Raw genomic sequence first — 16733 nt, forward strand, 5'->3', positions numbered from 1 at the left:
TAGTAGAGACAAGAACGTGCATGTCGTTCATGGGAGTGTTCCAAGAAGTTCACCTTATAAGGCATCATGCGGTGACAGCAGACAGACTAGTAGGGAACATGACGTTACTGAATAATCTACCACTACCGTAAAGTAACGTTTATCAACCATTCTTAATTGAATTATGTACTTTAGACGAAATAGGGAGAAATGTTCACCTCGTCTAATTTGAAGGTATCAGTTTTTCCGCTATCATATACCTCACCCAGGTATTCTTCATGTTCCTAGAATGGCAGTGATCACCGCATTCAAATCAAATGTGGTAGAACTGGGAAGACTAACCAGTACAACAGCACCTTATATAGATATATCAAAATATTCCGATACGGTGCAACGATGACAAAATCTAAAACCAAAAATACAGCATAGAAACTCACAAGGACTCTGCTAGTTTGATATGGCAGTGGCTGTTTGCGCGGAGCATCAGTCATCCGAGCAGTGGGTGCGCTGGGCTGTCGGGGACACCTTGCGCTTGGGTAGAAGCTTTGTATTAAGTAAGTCACTGTTACGACTGTGGCCCCATGGAAGTAGAAATGGCATTCAACTCCAAGCTAGACCTTTCAGAATTAAGAAAACACGCTGTTTGTGGGGAAAAAAGTCTTCCCCTGACCCGTGACGGTATCACAATGGAGATTTTTAATGCAGCTATTTTAATCCCATGACGTCATGCAGTGTTAATATGATTTTTCAGGTGTCTGTAACCCTGGTAATTTCATGTAGCGATGCTGAAAAAGAGAGAAACAGAACTTGATCATAAAATTGTTTATTTTGTTTTTATTTTTGTATTATACTTGTTCTGTATAATACTGTTTACTTTGTAAGATAGTGTTTGTCAAATCATCCGAAAAGAAACGTCTGTGTATTTCTCAGACAGGGTAATCTAACTGAAATCCTAATGTAAAGTTAGATTGAAATATTATGTGGCTGGGTATTTTAAGTGATGATTATGATATAAATTAATACAATGATGATACTGGGCGAATATAAGCAGTGTTGATTCATAGTTGGATGTTACAAAATGTGATCAGGGCCCCGTTTTATCAAAAGATATAATCGATTATAAATTTCCTTACCACACAGGCTGCCATAGACTTATGATAGAAATCAACTATATAATCAATCATAACTCTTCATTAAACAGGGCCCAGATCTGTTCACGTATAATCACGAAGACTCTAATACATCACCTGAACAACTGTGTTTGATTCGCTCCCGTGACTTTATGTCAGAATTGTTGAATACTTTTGGGTAGGAATCATAGATGGGAGTGTTGAGCATTGCAACTTATTCAAGGTTAAATCTCCATTTATTCGAACAACTATCAAAATATACAAAGTAAACATGATATAATTATGAACATGCAATTCTCTAAAAATAAAACTGGTTGCATGAACTGTGATTAACGCTGCAGTTTGGTAGCTTTCAAAAGAGGAAGTTTAACATGCGCAAAATAGTGTATAGATTTCTTCCCTTTTGTAGTTTGCATGCTGACCGGTTTTGGGGCGATATGAGCACGATGAGTGTGTTAAATATCACACAAATGACACTATGGAGTCTATAGTCATGATAGTGTGATGCTCCGGGGGACGAACAAGAGGTACATTGTGGGGTCTCCATCTTATGTTTTGCTTTATTTAGTCAGGCACTGTGGGGGTATAAATGACATTGTGGAAGCATTCTGTCTATAATGGGTGAAAGAAACTACACAAGGAAAGGAGAGGGACTATGAATATTGCTTATTGCGATAGTTGTTGCAAAGACTTAAGTATAGTTTAAGAATGTAGACATACTGTCAAAACGATTTATGAAATGCAATAAAAAGTTTGCAGTATGTTTCAACCATTTTCATTTTCAATTTTTAATGTGAATTCATAATATTGAACACACGCACATATATACTCATACAATGTTGATATCTGTTACTAAATACCTCATCCGGTTCAAAGATAATCTACAAATGCACAGATATATGCATGGCAACAGGTAATGCAGTATTCATTTCAACGAAATGATTTTACAAGTTTTTCATTGCCGATAACTAACAAGTACACATAGATCACAGAGTTTAAAATTGTATATAGTTCTGCAGGTTCCAATTTTTATTTGTTTTTATTCACCTGCTCCAATCACAATTTTCTGAGATACGACAAATGCTACACGACCAAATTTTACTAACTAAAACTAAAACTTATGGCAGTCGTGTCTCACATAGACGTAGTGGAGAAGCAAACGTATGTTAGTAGTCCCCTGATATAATTAGTATTTGCTTTTTTTGTAGTTTCAGTGCTAGATATATCCTCGGGATCATGAAATCACTCACTGTTATTTAATAATTGATATTGTGATGTCGAAACGATATCGATAGATCTTTATCTTCAGTTGCTCATAAAAGGCAAATGACAAAGGCGTCCAGAATGGCTGTTTCCATTGTCGTATCTGAGTCAAGCACAGTCACGTTTAATGTTATTGTCTCTCACATTCTCTTTCGACTGTGTCTATCAATCTTGTATGAACGTTATCACGTGATTATTGTCTATTATGTCGTCATTGCTGTAGCCTCAGTCACAGGTAGTTTCTTGCTGATATTCCTCGAACGCCTGTTGCCACTCAGTCATGTCTGTCTTCCAGCCATCGTAACTTTCCCGCCATTCTTGTTCCACAGGATCTAAAGTTTCTGTTTGGTTCAAGAAAAAAAGCTATAAGTCCATGATTCTAGAAACAAAATATTGTCCTTTTATTAGGACTGTATTTAAGAATGTACACTTATCAACTTGACAAAACTGTTCACGTACCCCACGGTTATCCCAATTTGAGATATAATCTTTATGTTGTTGTCGTTGTTGTTATTATTATTCACCAGTCCACACTCAAAATGTTAACAGGAAAAAGCTGCTCTCACACATATGGTTCAACAAAACTGGTGAACTTGTTAATGAATAGATTTTAATCTGTCAGTTTAGATTCCATTTCTTATTTTGATTTCAATCTTGTGTCATGTCGAGATAGAGAAGTGAATTTTCACGAGCGTTAAAGCTGATGAGAATATTTACCTGTAAAAGCTAGGAGACTAGGGAAGTACTCGTTCCAGAAGTGACACTGTCTGGCTCGGAGAGCCCTTCCCACGGAGAGGTCCAGGGCCAGCTCCTTGTGACTGAGTTCCGGGATGGTGAACGTAGGCCAGGAATCGTCACCTTGGCCTGGGTCAGAAGAAGGGCTGCGTTTGCTGGGATCACTGCATGAAACAAAAATAAACTTAAAAGGATGGCATAGTTTTGGTTCCGACCTGGCTTCAGGTTTCTGATTTTTCATATTGAGATAATGGAAATCCTGTTACGAAATATGAAAGGGCATGTAATTCCAAGAGGAATTCAACATTTCTTTGATGAAAATTGGTTTTGAAATGGTTGAGATATTCAAAACTAGCGATACTAATAAAATGTGGGTCCCACCTTTTATTGAAATCTCTCTGTTTTACTTTGTTTTTGGAAATCTCAGACATTTAAAAACCGATTTTCATCAAGTAGACTTTGAATTCCTTTTTTAGAGAACGATATGCTCTGTAACATTTCGTAAGTTGTTTCTCAGTATCTTGCAAAATGTTAAAAGCTCAATATTCTCATCCACACCAATACTATACCAGCCCTATAACCATTTCTGTGTCAGTAAGTCAAATATGGACAAGTTTCAGACACCTATGGAGAGGAAGTTACTGTGGCACATAGGGGCTTCTGGATAAATTTAATCGTAGAGGACATAGAGAAATTGAGGAAGGTTTAAAGACATGGACTGCCGATGCAAGACTCCTTTCTGAGTATAGTAATTGTTCCATGAGATATAAAACTCGTTCTTATTTAATATTTATTTGATTTTTTTTTCATCACAGCCGAATTGGTAATTTTCTTAAAACGGCTGACATAGCTGAAAGAAACTCCAGGGTGTTTTAAAAGGGTTAAACTACAGCATATAACATCTCCTCCTTCATGAGTGTAGGAACAAATTAGTTTCATTATTTTAGCGTGAGAAATGCCGATTTCTTACTCCAAGAAAAGATGTGACAAGATAATTTGTCTCTGCCATGTATTAACAACTAAGGAAAATAAGAAAATAGATGAGTGTCTTGGCAGGGATTCAGAGGGGTTATAGACGAAAAATTTCGTATAGGAAGATATCAGACTCGTTTCTCATTCTTTCTCTTATGCAGGGTCCTACTCGTAAGTCGTTACCTCACTGCATGACTTTGGGGTTACAGCTAGCTATAACATGTTTGTTATTCCAGAGGTTCACTAATCCCAAAATGAGATCGGGTTTGTCATTGCGAAAGTTTCTAAATTAGAAAATGAAATAGAGTTCGTTATTCCAAAGGTGCGTAATATTCCTAAAGTTCGTTTATACGTATAGATCTTTGTTTCATTTTCAGATGAATGAGCCTGATTCCCCCTTTTTTTTGGGGGGGGGGGATTAACGAACCTTCGAAATATCAAACATCATCCCTTTTTGGTTTCTTTCGGTGTCATCTTACTGCACGTATAATTACCCAGACTTGGCAAAGTTTGTCCAGAATTCCATGAACTTAACAGAGAGGGCGTTTTCATCTGCCGTCATGTTGTGGCCCTTTATGTGATAGAGTTCGTCGATGAAAGGCATTCCCCAGACAAAGAGCTGATCCTCGGCGTGACCAGCGCCAAGCCATGGAGTCGAGGGCACCAAGTCTCCTTTCTGAAAGAAGCTCCTAAAGGCAACGGCGTAAATCCATACTGAGGAGTGGGGGGGGGGGGGGATGATCGGCGATAGTCACCATTACCACGATTACAAGCCCATAACCGAACCGGCGCAGCCTTGAGGGGGACGGGGGTGAGAGAAACTTGGTAACCCCCCCCCCCCCCCACACACACACACACACACTTTACAGGGATCGGATGTCTCACTCTTTTGCATGAAATATAAAGTGGGAGGAGAGTGATATATTTCTGACAAACTGTTACAAGCGAGCTTGAAAATTTTGACATATTACAGTCCCCAAACTGCAGTTTGTGACTGTATTTTGTCCGCTTTGGAAATTAAGGGGGGGGGGGGCACCGGGTGAAACTGCCGGCAATTACTGACAGCAACATCAAGAGAATGGCATAACAATTAAATGCGAGCGAGCGAAGCGAGCGAGCTTGAAAATTTTGACATTTTACTGTAAAAAAAAAACTGCCGTTTTGGGCTGTATTTTTTCGCTTTGGAAATTAAGGGGGGCGCACAGGGCGCAACTGCTGGCAGTTCGTACTGGCAGCAACATCAGGAGAATGGCATAACGATTAAATGCGAGCGAGCGAAGCGAGTGAGCTTGAAAATTTTGACATTTTACAGTCCCAAAACTGCCGTTTGTAGCTTTATTTTTAGCTTTGGAAATTAAGGGGGAGCACCGGGCGAAAACTGGTGGCAATTACTGGCATCAACATCATGAGAATGGCATAATGATTAAATGCGAGTGTGCGAAGCGAGCGAGCTTGAAAATTTTGACATCTTACAGTCCCCAAAACTGCCATTTGTAGTTATATTTTTCGCTTTGGAAATTAAAGGGGACGCACCGGGCCCAACTGCTGTCAATCACTGGCAGCAACATCAGGAGAATGCCATAGCGATTAAATGCGAGCGAGCGAGCGGAGCAAGCGAGCCTTAAAATTTTGACATTTTGCAATCCCAGAAAATGTCGTTTGTAGCTGTATTTTTTCGCTTTGGAAATTAAGGGGAGGCACACCGGGCGAAAACTGCTGGCAATTACTGGCAGCAACATCAGGAGAATGGCATAATGATTGAGCGAGTGAGCGGAGCGAGCGAGCTTCAAAATTTTGACTTATTACAGTCCCAAAACTGCCGTTTGTAGCTTTATTTTTAGCTTTGGAAATTAAGGGGGGGGGGGGGGGGCCACCGGGTGAAACTGCTGGCAATTACTGACAGCAACATCGAGAGAATGGCATAACAATAAAATGCGAGCGAGCGAAGCGAGCGAGCTTAAAAATTGTGGCATTTTACAGTAAAAAAAAAATGCCGTTTTGGGCTGTATTTTTTCGCTTTGGAAATTAAAGGTCCAGTTTACCTTTGGGAGCAGTGTTTTCAAAAATGTTCCAAATATCATATTTGATGCATATGTGTAGGTCAGTGGTATCACATAACAGGGATACCATATAAAATTTTCGCCATTAATCCTAAAATATAAGGAGATATCAGTGTTTTTCTCAATAAACTGTAACTGTAGACGGTTTAGTCTGGAAACATTTTTATTATAACTATTGTTCACATTTGGTGTATTTAACAACACTTAACATCGATTATACGGATTCAAATTTTTGCAGTGGTTGTTTCTATCCCTAACTCACATTTTAGAACTATTTTAAAGCACTAATGCTGGGTTTTTGTTTCATCTGCAAATGGTAAATTATGTCTTTAAGGGGGCGCACAGGGCGCAACTGCTGGCAGTTCGTACTGGCAGCAACATCAGGAGAATGGCATAACGATTAAATGCGAGCGAGCGAAGCGAGTGAGCTTGAAAATTTTGACATTTTACAGTCCCCCAAACTGTCGTTTGTGGCTGTATTTTTTCGCTTTGGAAATTAAGGGGGAGCACCGGGCAAAAACTCCTGGCAATTACTGGCAGCAACATCAAGAGAATGGCATAATGATTAAATGCGAGCGAGCGAAGCGAGCGAGCTTCAAAATTTTGACTTATTACAGTCCCAAAACTGCCGTTTGTAGCTATATTTTTCGCCTTGGAAATTAAGGGGGGAGCACCGGGCGAAAACTGCTGGCAATAACTGGCAGTAACATCAGGAGAATGGCATAATGATTAAATGCGAGCGAGCGAAGCGAGCGAGCTTCAAAATTTTGACTTATTACAGTCCCAAAACTGCCGTTTGTAGCTATATTTTTCGCTTTGGAAATTAAGGGGGAGGGGGAAGCACCGGGCGAAAACTGCTGGCAATAACTGCCAGCAACATCAGGAGAATGGCATAATGATTAAATGCGAGTGAGTGAAGCGAGCTTCAAAATTTTGACATCTTACAGTCCCAAAACTGCCGTTTGTAGCTATGTTTTTCGCTGTGGAGATTAAGGGGGGAGCACCGGGCGAAAACTGCTGGCAATTACTGGCAGCAACATTATGAGTATGGCATAATGATTAAATGCGAGTGTGCGAAGCGAGCAAGCTTAAAAAATTTTGACATCTTACAGTCCCCAAAACTGCCATTTGTAGCTATATTTTTTTGCTTTGGAGATTAGGGGGGGGGGGGGGGCCGCACCGGGCGCAACTGCTGTCAATCACTGGTAGCAACATCAGGGGAATGGCTTAGCGCTTAAATGCGAGCGAGCGGAGCGAGAGAGCTTTAAAATTTTGACATTTTACACCCAAAAAACTGCCGTTTTTAGATATATTTTTGCGATTTGGTTTGTCCCACTTTTATGGGGGAACCATCCCCCCCCCCCCCCCATCGACGCCTCTGCATATGAGGGAGCTTTTGTTAAGTGAAAGATATGCTGCACACTCTTTGACAAATTAGGGAAATATACGTCAATCTCAACAGTGTACTTATCGAAAGGGATCCAGTATAGCGGAGCTTTTGCATGTTTATGATTGCAATTCAACGATTTGGTGCATAGTTCTGGCGGTATTTGAACAATAATTGCATTAAGAAAGTTCGAAATTTGTCCTCATCTCGGAAATTGCTTGGGGGATAAATGATTTGCCTGCCTAAACACTTTCGTAGGGGCGGGGCAAATGCCCTTTGCCCCCCCCCCCCCCCCCCCCGAGATATTTTCGACGCTCCTGATCTTCCCTGGGTATACCTATAGATGTATTTTGACTGAATTATCAGTCACTGTCGTTCCTCATGAATGATTCAGGAAATGGAGGGGGTTCAATTATGGCAATATAGTTTTGTTATTGTTTGTTTGTTTGTTTTCGTACATATTTTGCAGATGGTCCCAAGTTACTCTCGTCTTAGCATGTTTACATGTAGGCCTACACTATTTGACGTTGTCAACGTCTCAGCCATACCTTACAGTGTATGTCCATGTCCGCGAGCGAGCGAAGCGAGCGAGCGCTTGAGAAAATTATGCATTCGATTTCCTACAAGATAGAATACTGTTCAGCTCTGTTACCTGTCTGAAGGCCGGCGTACAAACGTCATGCAATATGCCAAAATTGATCCAATCACATTTCTGCTTCCTCCATTTTTTTTTCTTCAAAATTCAGGGGGGGGGGGGGATGATTGTACAGGCCATCCCCTCCCCTCCTCCATTTCAGGGGGGGGGGGGATATATCCCCCCATCCCCCCCCCCCCCGGGATTTACGCCCATGCCTAAAGGGCAAATGTTCAGAAGACAAAAGAAAGTATCGTAAGGGATCATTAATAGTCAGAAGTACAACTGGTATCACACATTTTGCTAACAATCAATACCATACGGTTCATCCTCTCATTCTGGTGTATGGTAGGCCCTACATGATGTCTGCAGTTATTAAATATCCCTTTCGCCTTGTCTTGTCCCTTGCTCCAGTCTTCACAAAGCTTTTCCCTGATAGCTAGGTGAGACGTTTATTTCGTCGGTGAAGTCGCCCACCTAAATGTATCAAAGATTGATCATCTCTGTACCCATACCTTTTAAAATTACATGCTCTTAAGATCTACTCATTACTAATGGCACTTTATTACCAGCGTTATTATCATAATATTCTCATTGTCATCATAGTTACTTTCAGAGCAACATGGCCAACTCACTTCGAAGGCTCGTGTGTCATGTAGTATAAGTAGACTGGATATCCAGCTTCTGCGTGCTTTCTGATCGCCATGTCGATCGGGCAGCCGAAATCCATGTCACCGGTGACGTCCTTATTGGACATGAAATAATCTGTCTCGGGGTCATCAGCCACCGTCCAGTCCACATACTCTTGGGTCACAGCATTGATGGCTATTTCATCGTCGATTCCGTCAGAAGCTAGCGTCGTCCTGAGCGTTTCATCGAACGTGGCACGATTGATAGGGGGTGGTGTGAGACTGCCGACGTACTCGGGGTTTGCAAAGTATATATTAAGAGTGCCTTCATCCTTGTTGAAGCCAGCTAGAATGGGTACGTGGGCAAAGTCTCCCGTCTGGTATAGTGTTTGTGGTGAGGCATCGAGGAAATCTCCGTCTCTGGTTACTGGGTATCCTGAATAGAACTGTCAATATTTTGGTCACACAACGCAATGTTAAAAATTTATTCTGCTTGAAAACTACAACGAATCGCTCGAGTTGAATTGCAGTGGGTTGGTAGTTCTATTAAGGAAAAACAGTCAAATACCTCACAGTCTTATCGTTATCGCAATCATAACTAGATGATGATATTCGTCAGTGTAAGTAGGAAAGATGTCTCCTACTGAATCATGTTCCTTCTAAGAGCATATCAAATTTTCATAATTGAAATTCACAGCGGAAAATAATGCATAAAATTATGGTAATTACGCCACTCTCATCAATAGACCTACAGAATTAAGTAGAAACCAAACGAAAGATGAGCCCTAATTAATCCTTTATGTGTCAATGAATCAACTGTGCACAAATTTCGCACACAAACCTGTGAACAGGTGTTTAATGTTGCACGCGGAGAGTTAAGATGAGGAGAAACGAAGGTGGTGTAGACTTACACGGTCAGCAGTCTCCCGCAAGTCGTCAGCATCCTTGGTTCTAAGGCATGACACCAATAGTTCTGAGGTGGACGTGTCACACCCCATTGCCTCACCCAGTTCTCTGGCTAACTGTCTCTCCAACTCGGGGTCGTCTCTAAAGGCCCAGTTTGCAAGAGAACTTGCACTCTGGACGGAAGAACAAGACAGTAGTCCAGTTTGTGCAAAGAAATTTGCTCAGGCTATCAATGTTAGTTTTTTTTTTAATAGTCTATAAGCGCTTTTGCATATTATGACAGTCATTGTTTTTATGACTCAAGGCACTACATCAATATAAGATTTTCAGATTGAAACATAATAAACGTTACACAATGATTGACAGTTCAATTATTATTTTGCCTACAAAACGCGATGTACAGCAGAACAATTTATATAAATTTTATTTGGGAGAAAAAACATACATCCATTCATTCATTATGTAAAGAATAATGATTTTGTCAGAATGGCTCAATCAGTATGCATAGGCTGTTTCTCGACAAGGTCCTGAAGTACTACAAGTCAAGTACAATAACATAAATCATTCAATGGATTAAACAAATCGTCTGCCAGTAAGAGTGATAGTACCATGCAATCTTAGTAACTCGTGAAAAGAGAAGAGTGAAAAGTAGGTCTTGTCACTAGCACTGAAATACACAGTGTTGAAATAGTTCCAATATTAATATCGCACTACTCTCATTCTTCTGGCAGAGGTATAGTACATTCTCAGTCAAGAGCGCCCCCATACAACACTTGCAAAGGCGCACTGGTACATCCACACGCACGTTTATGTGTGAAGAAACACTGCAATGCATACATTGAATATGCGTTGCAATCAATTACTACCACAGTGTTTCAACAGCATTTCACAGGTGAAGAAACACCTGCTCATCAGGGTTATAAGGTTGTAACGCCTAAAGACTTTGAAACATAGAAAGAATGTTTTAATTAATCAGCTAAATGAAAAAAGACACTAACGCCTGGTTGTAACTCTATACCTGCATGATGGCTTGATTGAAATGAGGTCTGCTCAAGTCGGAGAGAAGATGAAAGCTTACACACGCCGATCCTACACTCCCACCAAAGATCGTAATCCTGTCCTTGTCCCCTCCGAAAGCTAACAGACATCGAAACGTAAAAGACATAAAGAAATCATACATTTTGTTTCAAACAACGTTTCCATCTTCAGTTAGTTTTCCCTTTTGTTTGATTTGATTTGATTTGATTTGATTCCAATAGTAAAAGCAATCCTCCTGTCTCAATCGATTCACATTTCTTGTTGTTTTTTGCTATTACTCAAATGTTTATCAGAGGGTTAAAGACTAAAAGACTCAAATTTCCATAAAACGGAGTAGGCATAAGAAAACGGACAGCAACCAAGTATATGCAAAGACTGTCTTATTAATTTTTTTCCAAGGCAACAATGGAAGTAATGACCCTTACCTGTGTTCAGTACATGTCTTCTTGTAATCTGTATTCCGAACGCTGGCTGTACATCCTAGAATTTATTATAGACATTTGTATTTTGGGAAATAAAAATCCAGTATCTTAGTCAAACAAAATTATAGTTATCTTACCTTCTATGTTGTTGTGCACCCACTCTATCGCGGCCACCTGATCCAACATACCATAATTTCCTGATGATACCCCATCACCTGGTAGGAGATAACAGGACAGAAACATTACCCATCATTTTATTTAGGAGTAGTTGAATTAGTTTCGTTTGCATTTGGTCAAGAGTAGTTATTTTATATGGAATATAAAGACATGCTTGACAGATACCAATCTAGAAAGGAACTGATTGGTTCAAGTTGGAACAATGTGGTATGGCAGATAAAGGTTTAGACTCTTAAAAAGGAATCATAGGTTCGAATCCTGCCTGGTGTGTGTTTTCCCCACTCTATCCCTTGAACCTCTTTAGAATGGGCACTTGATAAATATGATATAAGTAGACACTTTTAGAAAAGTAGTATCTACGCCGAAAGGTCTACCATTTTGCCGTGTTAATACAGTGTACTGCTGTTAACAGGGAGGTGAGCCTCACCTCCATGCTGTTAATGAACTAACAAGTGTCTACGTCATCCTGCCCCTTTAAGCTTGAAAATTAATCCTGTATTATTTGTTGTTCTTTAAATCCAGTGTGTGATAAATATAGGTTTAGATATCGATCTTATCACAAGGTTTCTTTATTGCTGTATCAAGGCTAGATGTTCCTCTACATCACCCTACTCAACGATCGAACAGTGAACTCTGACCTGTGAACACCACGCTTTCAATCACACAACCACACTCACAATTGTAACTTTCAATATAACGTGTTACTTTGTCAACCACCTCCATGCAACAGAAGTGTACAACTATCATTCACTCACACAACAGAATGCATTCAGATCTTACCTGTTGTAAAGTGTGCAAAGATTGACAGTCGGTAGTTTATGGTTACGATTATGACGTCACCCACAACAACCAATGGCAATCCGTAGAATTGGTACGACATCGCTGTTCCCGTCCGAAATCCGCCTCCGTGAATCCACACCATCACCGGAATATTCGATGACTGCGACATTTATGGATGAGGAGAGTGAGAGAGAGAGAGAGAGAGAGAGAGGGGGGGGGGGGGGGCAAAGAAAGAATCATACAAGGCTGACAATCTTTTACTGAGAATGAAAAAGATGATAAGGAAACAGTGGTACCAGGGGATGTGGAGTGCCTTCCACCTTCCTCCTACCTGGTGCTACATTTTACATTGTACTTGTGAAATTCACTCCTCTCCCACCTTGTAATTCTCAGCACCCGATATCACAAAATTTGAGCAATGTTGAGATGAAATTACGACACAGGTGTTTTAAATTTCAAAGGGAAATTCCGGTGGAGATGAAGTTAGTCTGAAAAGAAGGAGTAAAATTTGCTTACAACATTGAAAATTTAATCAGAATCAGATGAAAAGTAAGGAAGTTATGACATTTGAAGTTTCACTAATTTTCAGGAAACAGTTTTTGAACACGAGTCAATATGAATATGCAAATAGTGAAGTGATGATGTCATCCCATCACAACTTGCCATATAATTTGTACAATTTCATTTTGACACTTCTTCTTTTTTTTTTTCATTCAAACGCAATGATGCCCCAATCTCAAATCCTGATATATCTGACTGGTTATTATCATGAAGTTATTTATCCAGGAATAACATCATGTTTTACACTTCAGCAACAAAAACAGTGAATTTTGTTCATTTTTTTGTGTGTGTGTACAAGGTCAATGGAAAACCAATGAAAACTGATGACATCATCAGCTGCTCACTTATTTGCATATTCATATCAACTGCACCAGAACTGTTCTGCAGAAATTAGCGGAACTTCACAATTTCATGACTTCCCTAATTTCTATTCTGATCAATCAATTTTAACTGTTGTACTCGTAAGATTTTAGTCAATCTTACCAGACTGACTTATGAAGGACTAGATTTTCTCTTTAAAAGGATGGTATAGTATTTGTAGAGATGAGGATGGGGATTTTAACTTTTAGCAAGATACAAAGAAACCACTTATGAAATAGTACAGAGCATACCATTCTAAGAGGGATTCAAAGTGAATATGATGAAAACTTGCTCTGGAATGGCTGGGACATCCAAAAAACAAAACAAAACAAAACAAAACAAAGTAAATCAAAGCGATCGTAATAAAAGCTGGGTCATAGCTTTAATTAGGATCGTTCTATTTTGAATATCTCAGCCATTTGAAAACCAATTTTTATCAAATAAATGTTCGATTCCTCTTGGAATTACATCCCCTCTCACATTTTGTAAGAGGTTTCTCATTATCTCACCAAAAATGTCAGAAACCTGAAGTTAGGTCTAAAGAAACCCCCTACAGATCCCTTTAAGGTAATTTCCCACTCACAGATGTGCTTGGAGTGTAGACGTTGAGATAGAGACAATCCTCCGATCTGTTTGGGTACAGAGGGTCAGGAATTTGTACGCAGGCTGGGGCAAACTCGGTGGCGTTTCTCTCGCCCGTCCATGGAGTCTTGCTTTCTGGCTTAGCGAAACGAGCAGGTGGATTGGCGTAGGGAACCCCCTGTTTATGGAGTGTAAGAAAACATAAGCATTGTAATAACAATATCTTTTGTCAATTTCCTTATAACATGTATACATGTATAACACATATACAAGGCATTGAGAGTGAAACTGCATGATGCATTAAAAGCACAAATGATATACAGAAAAGACTGTAAAAACAGATTTGCGAAAATGTACCACAATATTATACACAACGGATACACACTAAAGGCTAGTAACTGATCATGGGAATCAGTGGGAATGCTGGGGATGCTTGTTCCATTCCTTGTGGGATTCATTTAAGAGTACATTATATATCTATTGTTGTGTGAAATTCATTTGCTTCAGAATGGTCTCATATTCAAGTAATGTGCAGTTTAATGTTTTCAGGTTAGCATGCCTGTACAGTGGCGGGGCATTAAAGTGCACATTACTTGAATATGAGACCGTTCTGAAGCAAACAATTTTCACGCAACAATAGATATATAATGTACTCTTAAATGAATCCCACAAGGATTGGAACAATCATTCCCCAGCATTCCAACTGATTCCCACTATAATCAGTTACTAGCCATCCCCTTTAAACAATATGAATACATGTCATGGAAAGCTGTTTTGTGAGATTAGATTATACAGAGAGAGCACAGAATGTATAGGCCTACTTCTATTCTACCAATGTGTGTTTTTATTCACTGATCACTTCAGTTTCTCCAGGGAGCAGAAAAATCATTCCCAGTTATTGTGAGAAGGAAACATGAACGCTATTGAAGACAAGACCTATATGCTGATTAAACACTAAGAAGATACTGTCTGTAAAACACATGAAAGTCAACAACATATTACATCTGGTCATAGTGCTCACTAACTTATTGGAACTAGAAAGACCAATTTTCTGCATGGGAACGCGGAAAATGCACTTGGAAAACCCATTCGCAGCAGGAGCGAATTTGGAACTGAAGAATGTCAAATTGGCCTGTAAAATGACCGCCGAAATGAAGGCCGTGCACGTATGATAGAAGAAGCCTTTATATAATTGGTATGACGAAAAACGAACACTGTACTAATGTAGTTGAAACTAATGGCATTATCATTATTATTATCATTATCATCATCATCATCATCATCAACAACATCATCATCATCATCATCAATATAATCATCCGTAAAACTATATCCGATAGAGTGCATGTATCAACACATACCTTGGTATTGAAATAAAAAGAGATTACCGATAGGATTTTCTTCGGACAGCAACCCTTACCAGAAATACATCGACATCGACTGTTTTGTTGATGAAGGTGTCTTCGCTGAATCGCACCGTTTTCCCCACAATGATTCCCTCAGCGACATTCACTACCGGGCTGCTGGCCCGACTTACCCCGAGGAAGGCACCGACCACCAGAACAAAAAGTTGAAGTTTCATTTTCGCTATTGTCTAATGCGACTTGGCAGCACCAACAACATGCAGTAAACTGTTCTGAAGGAAATTCTTCAAACTAATTACAACTTAAAACCATACCCATCCCTCTTTGTTGTTTATCAAAGACTCGTATAATGTCATGTCATTGTTTGATATATTCTATTTATACCCTTTATCTGTTTGCTTTACCAAGCAAGATAAAGAAAGACTTATTCATGCCGTCAATCCCTCGGTTTGAGGCGAGACCTCAACTTCCACGAAGAAAGTGGGGTGCTATACAGCGTTAAAGATTTTTCGTTTGGGAGTTGGGAGTCGAAGTATTTGTCCATTGCAAATAAACTTTCTGCTCCGGCGTGACAAACCTGGAGGCCAAGCCAGGGTTTGATGACTCCAGCAGCTGTCGTATTACGTAAGAGCATGATAAAGATATCTGCCTGTGGCACACCATTCAAAGTGAACTCAATTTTCTCTATCCTTTCTAAAGTTTTCAATTTTATATTCTATTGAGAAATTCTATGGTCATCCATTTTACATTTCGAACGAAAAAAATTGACCCGTAAATAACGAAAATACAGGAATAAGAAGGAGAGCATTGCCAGTTTGCCGGTGCTGCTCACTGTTGGGGATAAAGTACAAGCCGTGGATGAGTTGGGGAGGTGGGCTGCAGTACAGGCATGTCTGCATACGCTGAATGTCTACACTCACACACACACACACACGTACACACACACGCACCATATGGAGCTACATAGCCCATGCCAAAACCAAAACAATCTCCTCCTCTCGCGGTGCCCCCCCCCCCCCCCCCCCCCTGTGGCGCAGTGGCGATGACTGATGCTTAGATTAGGCCAGGGTCAAGAAACAGGTGTTTTATATCTTTGGTTTTTAAGTCATTGATTGCCAAGATATACACTGGCATTATTTACGGGGGTGTACACTGCAAAAAGTCCGGTGTTAAATAGTGAACACCGAGCTGGTGTTAAATTTTCGGTGCTCATTTATGTTGTTAAATTAACACCTACGGGTGTCATTTCCAAATTTTAAACTGTTTTTTGAAGAGTTTCTTAGTAACTGCACTTCTTGTTGATTTTTAATTTAAACAAGACGATCAAGAATTTTACATTGAAATACTAGATTTTTGAAAAAATGTGAAAATAAATTTACACCAAAGTAACACCAGCTGGTGTGGTCCCTTATTGAAGCTGGACGGGTGTTAAACCATTGATATTAACACCAGCAAATATCAAATCAACACATGTGGTGTCATTTTTTAATTAACACCAGTACAGTGTCAAAATAACACCAGGTACAGTGTCAAATTAACACCACGAAGTATCAGGTGAACACTTTTCAACACCATCACAGTGCATTTTTAACACCTGTTTATGGGTGTGGTCCTTTATTGAAGTTTGATCGGTGTTAGATTTAACACCCGTGGTGTTAAATCTAACACCGATGTTTTTACAGTGTATCCTCTTCAAACGAGAGATTTGCGTCATGGACTGAATAATGCTTTTAAAGGAGATAAGCAACGTTCTA

At 39.8% G+C, this 16733-nt stretch overlaps 1 protein-coding gene across 1 annotated transcript; it reads right to left on the reverse strand.

Moving 5' to 3' along the window:
* Positions 1 to 2581: 2581 nt before the first annotated feature.
* On the reverse strand, positions 2582 to 15197 carry LOC140237680 (cholinesterase-like). Its single transcript, XM_072317608.1, has 10 exons — positions 15036 to 15197; positions 13617 to 13793; positions 12113 to 12272; positions 11293 to 11370; positions 10714 to 10832; positions 9682 to 9868; positions 8796 to 9225; positions 4574 to 4768; positions 3090 to 3271; positions 2582 to 2713 (listed from the first exon to the last, which is right to left on the reverse strand). The coding sequence occupies exons 1-10, from the start codon at positions 15195 to 15197 to the stop codon at positions 2598 to 2600; spliced, it is 1806 nt and encodes a 601-aa protein (XP_072173709.1). The 3' UTR covers positions 2582 to 2597.
* Positions 15198 to 16733: the final 1536 nt, after the last annotated feature.

The sequence above is a fragment of the Diadema setosum genome, chromosome 14 (genome assembly GCF_964275005.1).
Source record: "Diadema setosum chromosome 14, eeDiaSeto1, whole genome shotgun sequence".
Taxonomy (NCBI): domain Eukaryota; kingdom Metazoa; phylum Echinodermata; class Echinoidea; order Diadematoida; family Diadematidae; genus Diadema; species Diadema setosum.

What these genes read in the sequence shown, in the direction of transcription:
- LOC140237680 (XM_072317608.1), bottom strand. Translation starts at nt 15,197, where the DNA reads ATGAAACTTCAACTTTTTGTTCTGGTGGTCGGTGCCTTCCTCGGGGTA. An exon ending in GGTGCACAACAACATAGAAG is followed by an intron (nt 10,833 to 11,292) that starts GTAAGATAACTA and finishes GATGTCTGTTAG; the next exon opens with CTTTCGGAGGGGACAAGGAC. An exon ending in ACAAACTTTGCCAAGTCTGG is followed by an intron (nt 3,272 to 4,573) that starts GTAATTATACGT and finishes TGTTTCATGCAG; the next exon opens with TGATCCCAGCAAACGCAGCC.